The following is a 14,031-nucleotide window of genomic DNA, read 5'->3' on the forward strand; positions in this document are numbered from 1 at the left end:
AATCTCCTTTTCATGAGCCAAATATGCTCTTTTTGGCAAATCCTAGGAGTAATTTTTGTTTGTTGGTTTTGTTTTGTAAATGAAACTTTTCCATTCCCATTCTCAAAATTTTTAATAGCCTACTAAAATAAAAAAAAAAGTATGTACATTCAAAACAAGTCAATAACAGTCCAGATCCTTGAAATACACGGTCCAGATAGGATCACATCTCTGCAAAACTGTCAAACTAAAGCAAAAATCATCTTTTATTAACAAGATTATGTGTGGCCTTCACTCATAAGGAGGACACTGCAGTACATTCACTTGCAATAACTCAAACACTTCCACTTCTGTATTTACATAACTCACATTTTAAAGGGGGATGAGTAATTTCCACAAAAGGAGAAATGCACATGTTAAAAGAAATGCTGAAGAAATGAAGAGTTAACATGCTAAATTATTACATTATTGACCTCCCTGTTACATCTGCGAGTTTTTCAGTGACTTCCTTCGTATGGACTCTGAGGAGTCATCATTGAAAAGTCGGTCAATGGTGGAGACCAGAGAAGCTTTGATGGCACGGCCTAAGCCTCTGGCAGCAAACACGTAAAGCACGGGGTTCAGGGCGCTCTTGATGTACACCAGGTACAGAGATATGTATCTACCATAGCCTGCTGACTGATACAGAGAGTCAGAGGCCAAAGCCTGTATAAATCGACAAACAAAATAGGGGACCCAGCAGGTGAGGAAGAGGAGCATTGTGAAAAAGAGCACATGGTACATCCTAATCATCTTGCGTGCCATTGAAGGAGTGGAGGAGGTGGGTGTTGGAGGTGAAGCTCTCCTAATAGTGAGCAAAACAGCCAGGTTACTTCCCAGGAACACCAGCATGGGCAACATGAAACCTGCTAAAGTTTCGATTACGAACAAAGTCATATTACGTCCTTCACTCTCTAAGCAAAGGTGTTTCCCATATTTCTCCTGCAGGACAGCGAAGTAGAGGTAGGGGCTAGACAAGATGGTAGCCATCAGCCATATGAGACCACAGGCCAAAGGGACGGCCCAAGCTGGCCGTCGCAGTCGAGCCCACACCGGTCTCAGCAGGCACAAGCATCGTTCCAGAGCCACAGCGCAGAGGAGGAAAGCAGAGGCGTACAATCCCAGGACCCGCAGGAACATGATGATGCGGCAGAAGGTGTCCCCAAACGGCCAGCTATAGTTGTGAATGAGAAAGCCCAACATGAGAGGGGTCCGCAGGATCAGCACCAGATCGGCCAGGGCCAGGTTCAGGACATAGACACGGAAACTGCTGGCAGCGCGTGTCTCCTCATTACTCCCTCTACGCACCACATGACGATGACTCCGAAATCCGAGCGCCCAAACCACGAGCCCATTCAGAGGCGCGCCCACCTTGAGGTACCAAGACAACCAGGTTGCAGTTAGGCTCGGGGAATTTTACAGCAACTTGACATTTTGCAGGAATTCGTTTATTTGCTTGTTGTGAAGACTGAACCTACTGTTCATTCTGTGAAACCGATATGAAGATGGAGCTGGTCTTATTTAAAGAGCTCTGGTGGCTTTTTCAGCCTTTGCATGACAATCGTCATTTACATTGAGCAGGCTCCCTGCCTGTTGTAGCTGCAATACATGGAGCATTTACTCCACAGGTATATATGTAAGTGGAACTGATACTGAATGTGAATTTTACATCGGAAACGATTCATGAACTGAAAGTAAAAAAAAAGAGAAGATTTCTCACCAAGAAGATAAGCAGCGTAACTGCGATTTGGGTTCCTCTTGAAGCCTCTGCCTGCCAGGTGCTGCTGTTGGAGCTAGATAGGTTTTCCACCTGTGTCCCATTCATGCCAGCCATCGGGCCGATACGAAACTGGAGATGGGCTGTAATGCAGCACGTTAGTTAAATACAGAAAGTACTGCGGCTGTTTGTCAATAAACAATTTCATCACTGATGGAGAAGGAAAATATGCAACTGTTGCACTGAAAGACAGATTTCACATATGCTGGTTGCCTAAAATGTTGACAAGCTGATGTCCACACGACACAGCAAGATGACGCCACAAACTTCCTTCTATACATTTGCTCAGCTTTGCACTGTTTCTTAAAGTTACGTTCCTTACTTAAAAATAGGGAATGCGTATTACTGCAACAAAGTGAGTGCAGCGCTCGAGTCTGAATCACCTGGGTGGGTGTTTTTTTTAAAAAAAAAAAATCATCTATCACTTAGGTGGCATTTTCTAATCGGATGAATAATCATAACCACTGCATGTAACCACTGTACTCTAACTTTGACAATTTTGTGGTTTTTTTGTGCAAATGTCAGCTTTTTCCTCAAGAGGCAGTTTGACCTTATGTGCTGCTTTTTGTTTCTATGGTGTGATTAATAAAAACATGAAAGCACAGCATGCACGTCAGGTGCAACAGCAATGATTAACGAGAAAGGAATCTGCTACACGTACATTCAGGCAACCCCGGGGTCTGCTATTCTGCTGCTGCATGCAAAAATTCATGTATCAGTGAACTTATCTCCCTGGTATGGATTCATTTTTTCAAAGCAAAAGTGAATTTCTGCTTTCACAAATCACAAAAAATTTCCTTTTTCCATGTTAAGCATTAAAAGCAATGAGCAGCATCTGTGCTGCAACTGACTCCAATTTTTGTTTGCTGCCCGTACTAACCAGATCAGTACTAACCTGCACCAGAGTTATCAGTAGCTGTGAATCAGTAGAGATTAAAAGCTTTGAAATTGGTGTTTAAAAAAATAAAATTAAAATCTAAAAGCAGGATTCAAATTAAAATCTAATTCAAAGACTTCTTTACTCACCTCCTTTACTTGAGTTGTGGGTGGAAGAAGTGGAGCAGCATATCAATAAAAAGGGAGTGCCTATCTGCCTAACTCTCTCTCTCTCTTTCCTGTCTGTGATTGCAACACACAGACACACACTCCTTCCTATAACCATATTTACAACATCTCAGAGTCAATCATCATTTTCTTCTGATAGTGAAAAGCCATTTCAAGTGTTTCCCTCCGGCTTTATCAGCTGCTTTACATGAGTAGTTGTTAACCTCAGAGGCATAAAAGGTAAAAACTGAATAAGATAAAACTGCCACGTCTTCCTCCAAAAGTCTAAAGAGCAATAAAGCATTTCATTTTTCACTGATTTCACATCATTTTCTTTACAGCAAAGTAGCTTATTTAGTGATGTAGCTACTCTAATTTGCCACAAAGTTTTTGTTTGTTTGTTTTTTTTCATGAAACTTGATTTCTAACATTTTGGTGGGCACTTTGTTTTTCATAGCTGGCAGTGAGAGGAAACGTACCCCAGCTGCTCTTGAGCTGGTGGTGCCGCGTTCAGATATTCATCAATCTAGATTTCTATTTGCTTTACTTCCTTTTCTACTATGTCTGTCACATTGTTTTGCATTTCTCTGTGTGGAGTGGATGATAAGATCATTTTTAAACACCCGAAAAAATAGTTTTGGACTTGATCGAAGCTTTCAGTCTATATCAAAACAACGACACACGCTAATTTTAACAAAACACAACAAATGAATGTTGTTGAGCCAAAAGAATCTGTCGTTACAAATGAGGAGAGCACAATCAAACTGAAAATGCTATTGAAAAATAATTTTAGCTAATTCTTATTATTTTCAGCTGTGTTTGTGTCAAGGGTCAGCTGCTTTAAACTTATCAGGGGCTCTGGTTTAATACTTTGGCTGGCTGGTTGATGAAGGTGCTCCTCACAGCAAAACACTCTTGTGATAATTGAAAATTAGTTATTTAAAACAGCTTTCTGCTTTCACGAGACGCTCCAGATCACGCCTGTGTGTGCCATTTGACGTTTGTTTGCAGTGGCCGGGTCTAAAGCCTCCCTGAGGTAGGCTCGGTGTGTGAAAAGTGAAGTAGGCACACATTAAAACTGCAGTCTTGCTAATTAGCCAGCAGGGTGCGTAGTATAAAACAGGAATGTCAAATTCATTTTACATCATGGGCCATATACAGCCCACTTTCATGTAAAGTGGGCGGAAGCGGTGGTAACTTTTTTATGATAGTTCATTGCACAGACTGATCTGTAATTATGAAAAAAGTTATTGTTAATTAACTGCAGAGTCACTAATAGTAGAAAAACAGGAACTTCACTGAAATTTAATTTTTTATCTCTTAGTTAATCATTTTTGTGTAATTTAAGTACGGCTGAGCATGAGCAGTTTTTGTCAATAGAAAAAGCTGTTAATGAACAACTTATAAAATTTCAGTTAAAAGTTCAAAATCTATGCATGTCTTCACATTTTATTAAGTCAGTGGGCCAAAATCAAGTCTTCGATGGGCCGGTTCTGGACCCTGGGCCTTATGTTAGACACCCCTGGTATAGAAGTCTTATGGGAAAGCGCATTGATGTTTAAACAGCTACTTTAAAATGGTCTTTTATTCACAGGAGTTCGCCACAGAGGGTAGGTCTGCATGTTTTTGATTTATTTATTATTTTTTATTACACCGGATGCTCTTCCTGACACAGTCCCCGAGGGATCTGTGGCTCACTTGGTTATAAAACCTCTATAAAGACTTTCCTGATGAGTTTATGGTCTCGCTTAGTTTGAAGTCTCTTTGAGTTTAACGTGAGGTTAATTTTACAAATTTTGCTCTCGTTTAGACTAAAATCAAAGGTACAGCAGGACATGCTTTAGTATGCGGCTACTTTCTAACTGATTAGTTGCTGCTGTGTGAGTGTGCAGTGTCCTCTGTTTCTAAGTTGCTCATGACATTTGTTTTAAAATGCCAAGAAATTTGTAATGGCCACATTCTCAGCTTGAGGCTTGAAACTGAGACCAACTATGATGTACTGTTTGGTGACTGTGGCACTGAGAAAAAGGAAGTGAGTATATCAGAGGGACAGCTCAGGCTGACGCTTGGATCCGTGCAGAGGAGAGAGTGTGGGACAACATTTTCCAGGCAGGAGGAAAAGAGGAAGATTCATGGATGTAGTGAAGGAGGACATGCAGACGGTTGGTGTTACAGAGGAGGATATTAGGGATAGGGTGATTAAAGGAAGATCATCCACTGTGGTGACCCCTAAAGAAGAGGAAGAAGGCTAAAAATTGGGTCCAGTGTTTGACTTTATTATATAAGATTTCAAATTACAACCTTTCAGATCTCAATCTGGACAAGCAGGGTCCCAAAGTCTAAGTTGTCTAGACAACTTCAGACTTGCATATTCTCCTCACCATGACTGGGCGCTTCATTTACTTTCATAATACGATGTCTCCTGTTTATCTCCTACATGCACCCTCCTGTAGCTGCCAGACATCTCAAACTCAGATTTAGCAGTTATCATGGTCTTTTTCCAGTCATCCATTCTGAAATGTGGATGTGTCTGAGCCTATGCCAAGCATGTGGCCATGTGTCCTCTCCTGAAAAGTATTTAGAAGCTAAATATGGGCACTCCCATTTTATAACAGTTGAACAATGGGTAAAAAGTGACGCACTGCAGACTACTTGAACAACTTAATGAGTCATCTGATTGAAATGTCAATGGAAGGGTGTAACTCAAGAATACCTGGCCACATGTGCAGAGGTGTTAGGATGGTCAGCGACACCAGCATGCTCACATTTCACTGCAGAATCTTTAATGATTATTTTGCTGTATTGAAGCTTTTCAGGCTCTTTTGAATGAACCTAAATGAGCACACAAAACCAGTGTTGTGATCTCAGCCTGAAGGCCAGCAATTGAATCAGAACTTTTTTTAAGACAATTTCCTAAAACACCAGGGCACTGCAGAGGTTTATAGTTTTTGAAAAATAGTTTTTTTTGTAGATCATATAAAGTGTATTTATGGAAGCAGGACTGTGTCTGTGCAGTAAACAAGCTGCCTGGTTCCTGTCTAGTTACTTGCAAAAGTACGCCACCAGATGGCAGTGCTGCTTATTCAAGGATTCAAGGGATTCAAGGAGCTTTATTGTCATTTGCATCACATGTTTACATGAGGTGGAACGAAATTATGTACACACGGTCCCAGAGCGAAAAGAAACAGAATAACGAAGAAACAGAATTTTCAATTTTTTTTTTTTTTTTTTAAAACAAAACAGAATAACAGAGTAATACAATAAATAGAGTGCACAACCTGAGTACCAGTATGGAGTATGGATACAGAATGTAGGAATAAATATAGGTATAAATGCTTTAGCAGCAAAAGGGCATGATGACCAGCACTGATAAAGTGATGGTGTCAGTAAGTGTCAGTAGTGATTAAGGTGCTACAATAACAGTTCCTGTCCATTATGCATTGAGAAGTCTCACAGCTTCTGGAATGAAGCTGTTTCTCAGTCTGGTGGTTTTGCATTTAATTATCCTCAGCCTCCTGCCTGAGGGGAGCGGGTCAAAGAGTGTGTGTGCTGGGTAAGTGGGGTCCTTCATGATACAGGTGGCCCTCTTCCTGGATCTGGAGGTGTATATGTCGGTTACGGTTGGGAGGCTGCCTCCGACAACTCTCTGAGCAGCCTTCACCACCCTCTGTAGCGCTTTCCTCTCTGCCACAGTGAAGTTTCCGTGCCACACGTTGATGCCAGAGCACAGAACACTCTCCACCGCACATCTGTAAAAGGAGATGAGGACTGAGCTCTCCCGCACGCCTCAACCTCCTCAGGAAGTAGAGCCTCTGGTGAGCCTTCCTGATCAGGCTGGAAGTTTTGTTTTTCCAGGTGAGGTTGCTATCTAGGTACGTACCCAGGTACTTGTAGCTAGGTACTACTTCGACTGCAGATCCTCCGTCGTGCAGGGTGTGTGTGTGTGTGTGTCTGCCCCTCCTGAAGTCCACAATCACCTCCTTCGTCTTCTCATTTAAACAGAGATTTGTTTTATTTGGTAAATAACAAAGAGGTTTTGTGCTCGCTCTGTGTTTTTTAGGAGTGTTTTCCTTGACACCGGAGTCTACAGTAGATGTGCTTCTCCTGAGATCCTGGACTGTTTGTACTGTTGCATTTGACATATATGACACATATTGATGAAACACAGCCTTCCCACATGTCCAACTACTATGTACTAAAGGCTATACACTGGCTTGTTGCCCCATGTGTCACTTTCATTCAGAATTTATTCCAGATATACTAAAAGCAAGAATGCAGCTACATTTTTAAGTTTTTATGTTTCAGTGCCACCTTCTGGTCAATTAATTGGGAGTTTAAAAAACAAGAACAAAACAAAACAAAAAAAACACCAATGAAGAAAGTCAGAGAAAGTCTCATTTTTAGCAGAAAAGCACAAAATAATGTTTCAGTATATATTTTGACTTGTTTAAAATTAGATCCATATCAGTGTGTGGGGGAAACATTTAGATGTTTATTTATTTGGTCAGTATCAGTTTGAAGTGTTGTTTTATTGCTGGGTTTATTTATTTAGATCGTTACAGAAAGTAAAGCTGAAATTGTTTGAATGCTGAAAGACTGAACAAAGCAAAACTGATTTCCTGCACATTGATTACAGATTATGTGATGTCTGCAAGGATTTCATGCTTTTAAATACATATACACTGCTCAATAAAATAAAATAAAATAAAGGGAACACTTAAACAACACAATGTAACTCCAAGTTAATCACACTTCTGTGAAATCAAACTGTCCACTTTGGAAGCAACACTGATTGACAATTCATTTCACATGCTGTTGTGCAAATGGAATAGACAGCAGGTAGAAATTATAGGCAATTAGCAAGACATCCCCAATAAAGGAGTGGTTCTGCAGGTGGTGACCACAGACCACCTCTCAGTATCTATGCTTTCTGGCTGATTTTTTGGTCACTTTTGATTGCTGGCGGTGATTTCCCTCTAGTGGTAGCATGAGATGGAGTCTACAACCCACACAAGTGGCTCAAGTAGTGCGGCTCATCCAGGATGGCACATCAATGCGAACTGTGGCAAGAAGGTTTGCTGTGTCTGTCAGCGTAGTGTCCAGAGCATGGAGGCACTACCAGGAGACAGGCCAGTACATCAGGTGACGTGGAGGAGGCCGTAGGAGGGCAACAACTAGCAGCAGGATCACCTTTGTGCAAGGAGGAACAGGAGGAACACTGCCAGAGCCCTGCAAAATTACCTGCAACAGGCCACAAATGTGCATGTATCTGCTGAAACGGTCAGAAACAGACTCTATGAGGGTGGCATGAGGGCCCGACGTCCACAGGTGGGTGTTGTGCTTACAGCCCAACACCGTGCAGGACGTTTAGCATTTGCAAGAGAACACCAAGATTGGCAACTTCGCCACCGGCGCCCTGTGCTCTTCCTTCAGCATGACTGGTTTGGCAGTGGGTCAGTAATGGTGTGGGGTGGCATTTCTTTGGGGGGCCGCACAGCCCTCCATGTGTTTGCCAGAGGTAGCCTGACTGCCATTAGGTACTGAGATGAGATCCTCAGACCCCTTGTGAGACCATATGCTGATGCGGTTGGCCCTGGGTTCCTCCTAATGCAAGACAATGCTAGACCTCATGTGGCTGGAGTGTGTCAGTAGTTCCTGTATGACAAAGGCATTGATGCTATGGACTCGCCCGCCCGTTCCCCAGACCTGAATCCAATTGAGCACATCTGGGACATCATGTCTCGCTCCATCCACCAATGCAACGTTGCACCACAGACTGTCCAGGAGTTGGCAGATGCTTTAGTTCAGGTCTGGGAGGAGATCCCTCAGAAGACCATCCGCCACACATCAGGAACAAGCATTGTAGGGAGGTCATACATGAGCCCACACACTACTGAGCCTCACTTTGACTTGTTTTAAGGACATTACATCAAAGTTGGATCAGCCTGTGGTGTTTTTCCACTGTCATGGGTTGCTAGATTTGATTTCCATTGATTATTTTTGTGTGATTTTGTTGTCAGCACATTAAACTATGTAAAGACCAAAGTATGTAATAAGAATATTTAATTCATTTAGATCTAGGATGTCTTATTTTGTGTTCCCTTAATTTTTTTGAGCAGAAACACTAGAAAAGCTAAATTAACCAACTGTATGTGATTTGTACCGACACATGGAAGGGGAAAATGTTATAAACGCTTCGTGATATAAAAGGGATAAAACCTCATGGTCTTTACTAGTTGCACAAACATGCACATGTAAGGTTGAACCTGCTGGGTCTTATTTACCTTCCATTTTAGGGCCAACATGTTTCTTGCTTTTAAAAATTCAGATCAGATGCTCTTCTGATGTAATGACACCAGCTTTGTCATTGTCGCGTGAAATAATTTGTTGAGAACAAAGAATTTGCTTTAACAACTAATTCAACCACAGAATGCAGATTTCTATTGATGTAGAATTCTTGTGAAATTTGACTTATTAATTTAAAAAACCAAAAACCCCCAAACAATATTGGTGAAACATGTGACATCTACTTGTGTTAAAGAGAGAATTGCTGACTCATTTAGAAATAATGATGGGGCATGGGGGATTCATCACTGTGAAAACTGTGTGGGTAAATAGGTTACAAGGTTTAACAGTATGTTACTCATTGTAAAATTTCAGTGAATTTTGAAGATTTAATAATTTATTGTATATCAGATTAAAAGATTCAGAGAATATAGTCAAATCTAGTTGGGTTCAGTAGGGTTGAGTCACGTCATTTTCGTACTCATCAAACCCTTTAGTGGTGCCATGTGCCCCGTGAAGGGGAACAGAGGCACCAACTTCCCAGAAGAGACCACCCCCATCAAGGGTTTCATCACAGGAAGCAGAGTGCTCAGGTTCCTCAAGGTTTCCCAGGTCAAAATCTGAACTGTAGATGGGCGTTGTTAATGCCATGTTGAACAGACGTCGCGTCAGACCTTTTCTTGAAAGTGAGAAATATAAATCAGATTATGGGGGTGTGTTCACAGATAATGAGTATTGTAAGTGATGCTATTTAATTTCTTTTTTCTTTTACTTGTTTGAAGGTTCAATAAACAATCCGATTTAAAAAACAACAACAACAAATATACAGTGGCTTGCAAAAGTATTTGGCCCCCTTGAACTTTTCCACATTTTGTCACATTACAGCCACAAACATGAGTCAGTTTTATTGGAATTCCACGTGAAAGACCAATACAAAGTGGTGTACACGTGAGAAGTGGAATGAAAATCAGACATGATCCAAACATTTTTTACAAATAAATAACTGCAAAGTGGGATGTGCGTAATTATTCAGCCCCCTGAGTCAATACTTTGTAGAACCACCTTTTGCTGCAGTTACAGCTGCCAGTCTTTTAGGGTATGTCTCTACCAGCTTTGCACATCTAGAGACTGAAATCCTTGCCCATTCTTCTTTGCAAAACAGCTCCAGCTCAGTCAGATTAGATGGACAGCATTTGTGAACAGCAGTTTTCAGATCTTGCCACAGATTCTGGATTGGATTTAGATCTGGACTTTGACTGGGCCATTCTAGCACATGGATATGTTTTGTTTTAAACCATTCCATTGTTGCCCTGGCTTTATGTTTAGGGTCGTTGTCCTGCTGGAAGGTGAACCTCTGCCCCAGTCTCAAGTCTTTTGCAGACTCCAAGAGGTTTTCTTCCAAGATTGCCCTGTATTCGGCTCCATCCATCTTCCCATCAACTCTGACCAGCTTCCCTGTCCCTGCTGAAGAGGAGCACCCCCAGAGCATGATGCTGCCACCACCATATTTGACAGTGGGGATGGTGTGTTCAGAGTGATGTGCAGTGTTAGTTTTCCGCCACACATAGCGTTTTGCATTTTGGCCAAAAAGTTCCATTTTGGTCTCATCTGACCAGAGCACCTTCTTCCACATGTTTACTGTGTCCCCCACATGGCTTGTGGCAAACTGCAAATGGGACTTCTTATGGTTTTCTGTTAACAATGGCTTTCTTCTTGCCACTCTTCCATAAAGGCCAACTTTGTGCAGTGCACGACTAATAGTTGTCCTATGGACAGATTCCCCCACCTGAGCTGTAGATCTCTGCAGCTCGTCCAGAGTCACCATGAGCCTCTTGGCTGCATTTCTGATCAGCGCTCTCCTTGTTCGGCCTGTGAGTTTAGGTGGACGGCCTTGTCTTGGTAGGTTTACAGTTGTGCCATACTCCTTCCATTTCTGAATGATCGCTTGAACAGTGCTCCGTGGGATGTTCAAGGCTTGGGAAATCTTTTTGTAGCCTAAGCCTGCTTTAAATTTCTCAATAACTTTATCCCTGACCTGTCTGGTGTGTTCTTTGGACTTCATGGTGTTGTTGCTCACAATATTCTCTTAGGCAACCTCTGAGGCCGTCACAGGGCAGTTGTGGAGCTGTTTTGCAAAGAAGAATGGGCAAGGATTTCAGTCTGTAGATGTGCAAAGCTGGTAGAGACATACTCTAAAAGACTGGCAGCTGTAACTGCAGCAAAAGGTGTTTCTACAAAGTATTGACTCAGGGGGCTGAATAATTACGCACACCCCACTTTTCAGTTATTTATTTGTAAAAAATGTTTGGAATCATGTCTGATTTTCGTTCCACTTCTCACGTGTACACCACTTTGTATTGGTCTTTCACGTGGAATTCCAATAAAATTGATTCATGTTTGTGGCTGTAATGTGACAAAATGTGGAAAAGTTCAAGGGGGCCGAATACTTTTGCAAGCCACTGTATCTAGCTATTATTTAATGGATCATTCTTTACAGTGCTAATACAGATTTTTAGCCTTGTCTGCTGCGCACAGAGATTTCTTCAGATTTTAGGAATCTTTGGATGTTAAGGAACATTATTCTGAAATTGTTCCAAAATTTATAGATGCAGTTTTTTTTTCAGATTACTGAACCTTTGCGCATCTTTACTTATGAGAAACTCTGACACTCCAAAATCCTCTTTTTACACCCAATCATGTTAATGATCTGTTACCTCTTAAATTTCCAACCTTTTATTGAGTTGCTGCCATCAAGTTCACAATGATTTTCTCGGTTTAAACATTTCAAGTTTTCTTTGTTCCACTGTGGATAAAATGTGAGTTTGAGATTCTGTTTTTATTTACATTTTAGATAGCGTCTTCACTGATTGATTCATGAGCTTGCTGCTCAGTTTTCTTTGTCACTTCCCCTTCCCACGCTCTGAAATTCAGTTCATTCAAAATTTCATGTCAAATAATCTACCTGCCCATGTTCTCCGAGCCAACCAACCCCTAATCCTTGCTCTTTCATCTATGTTCTGTCGCTCTCCCTTTCAGGCAGTGTGTTGTGCAGCTCTCCCCTGTCTCCACCTCTTTCAGGTTGTCATTCCAAAAATCTCCATTTACTATCTGCTTACTTTGCTCTACCACCACCAAAAGCATCTAGACTCTGGGTTTCAGTCACCACCGCCTACCTTCACCTGGGACTTTGCTTAATGACGTCACTTGTCATCTGAGTGTTGCTGCCAAGAAAACGTGCAGTGGTGTGTATAATACTGAGGTCTGTGTTCCCATGCTTCTTCTTTTGTTCACACCAAGGGAGAACAAAATAAATTTAACTCACGTCCTGCATATATGTAGATACAGTTGACTTGTCCAAATGCTTGGCAGCGTCACTGCCTGGATGTATGTCTGACCATTCATAAGTTATGAATGCTCATGCCTCCAGGTTTGGGAATAACCAATTATGGTGTAAAACACTATGATGACACCTGCAGCGTTTCAGTGGCTGACATGGTGGGTCTTCTTTGGAGCCACCATATTTCAATGAATAGGCTAGTTTGTTTCGCATGCTGCATTTATAAACTGTACTGTTGCAACGCACTACTGTACATATATATGTAAGAAAATAAAGTTACGTACATACTGGAAGTAATTTTCAGTGAAGTGGCTACCAGAGACCACAGAAAGTAATAACTGTGGGTGTCAGGAAGTAGGCGGGACCCAAGAGGAACTTTTTTCAACTTGCAGGCAAACCAGTGAAAGTGTGCATTAGAGGTGAACCTGTAATGTATAGTAAATACATTACAGGTTCACCTTGGCAACCGGAACCAGGAATGCCCACTAGCAATCAACTGTCAGCTTCAAAGCGATGAGTGAATTGCTTCCAGTGTGGGCGCAGCTTAATAAAACTAAAATTTCACCCACCACATCTGATGTACAAAATGGTTTCTGCATAAGCATTAAATATGCTTTTCAATGCTCTTAATTTGGGCATGTTAACATTGGTGTCTATGGGGACTGATTTGCTTTTGGAGACCGCCTCTAGTGGCCATTAGTGGAACTACAGTTTTTATAGCTTTCACATTGGCTTGATCTTCCAGTTTGGGAATCTTCTGCTGTGAATTTTGATTGGGGTTTCCAACCACACAGCCTGAGTCTAAGTGCTCAGTTATGGTGATATGACTGCAGCTCTGTACCATTTACAGCAAATCTTAGGGAGCAGGTCTTCTCCTGAATGATGGGTGTCGCCACACAAAATCTCTTTTTACATAAAGTTTCAACTTGCAACAACCCCTCTGTGCACTCTGTGAATCTTTGAGCTTTAAAACACAATCATACGCCCATGTCTTCAGCCTGGTTGCACTGGCACAATGTGTGAATTTACAAAAATGAGATGCAAACAGTCGGCCAAAGCGGCAGCTTGCTCCAATGGCTGTGACGTCACTTTTGTCGTACGCTGCTGATCGCCAGGGCAAAAACACCAGATGTAATGGACCCATAAGTAGTGCTCTTGTACTGCACAGGCCATGTGACATTTCTTGAAGTGCAGTGCTTTTAAACTGTTCTGGAAACTACACTTTTCATTTTTTAGGTGTTTCACAGCTTTCTAATTTCAAATATTGATCAAAAACCCTTAATTTAGTTTCTGTTTCGATAGAATCATCACAGTTTTAAACACTAACCTTTAACATAAAAATTGGCTGTATGCTAACTGGTGGCAAACCCTCTGAAAACCCTCAGGGCTGGAAATCTTTTTGCTCAAACAGTGCAAAGCTTTTAGGGTAACAGTATGATCTGGAAAAAAATTTCAGGGAATCTTTTGATGTGGAGAATTAGTTCCTATAAGTAAAACAAAAAAAAAAAGCAGAGAGGTGTGCAATATTTAAAGCAGTTTGTGGAATTGATTCATAACCAGCGTTGGTCTT

General features: G+C 41.5%; 1 protein-coding gene across 1 annotated transcript; it reads right to left on the reverse strand.

Annotated features, from left to right (window-relative positions):
* Window positions 1-100: 100 nt before the first annotated feature.
* Window positions 101-2,829, reverse strand: LOC134639449 (C3a anaphylatoxin chemotactic receptor). Its single transcript, XM_063490679.1, has 3 exons — window positions 2,822-2,829; window positions 1,739-1,878; window positions 101-1,389 (listed from the first exon to the last, which is right to left on the reverse strand). The coding sequence occupies exons 2-3, from the start codon at window positions 1,850-1,852 to the stop codon at window positions 460-462; spliced, it is 1,044 nt and encodes a 347-aa protein (XP_063346749.1). The 5' UTR covers window positions 1,853-1,878; window positions 2,822-2,829; the 3' UTR covers window positions 101-459.
* Between the last annotated feature and the right edge of the window lie 11,202 nt (window positions 2,830-14,031).

This window comes from Pelmatolapia mariae, linkage group LG1, assembly GCF_036321145.2.
Source record: "Pelmatolapia mariae isolate MD_Pm_ZW linkage group LG1, Pm_UMD_F_2, whole genome shotgun sequence".
Lineage (NCBI taxonomy): Eukaryota > Metazoa > Chordata > Actinopteri > Cichliformes > Cichlidae > Pelmatolapia > Pelmatolapia mariae.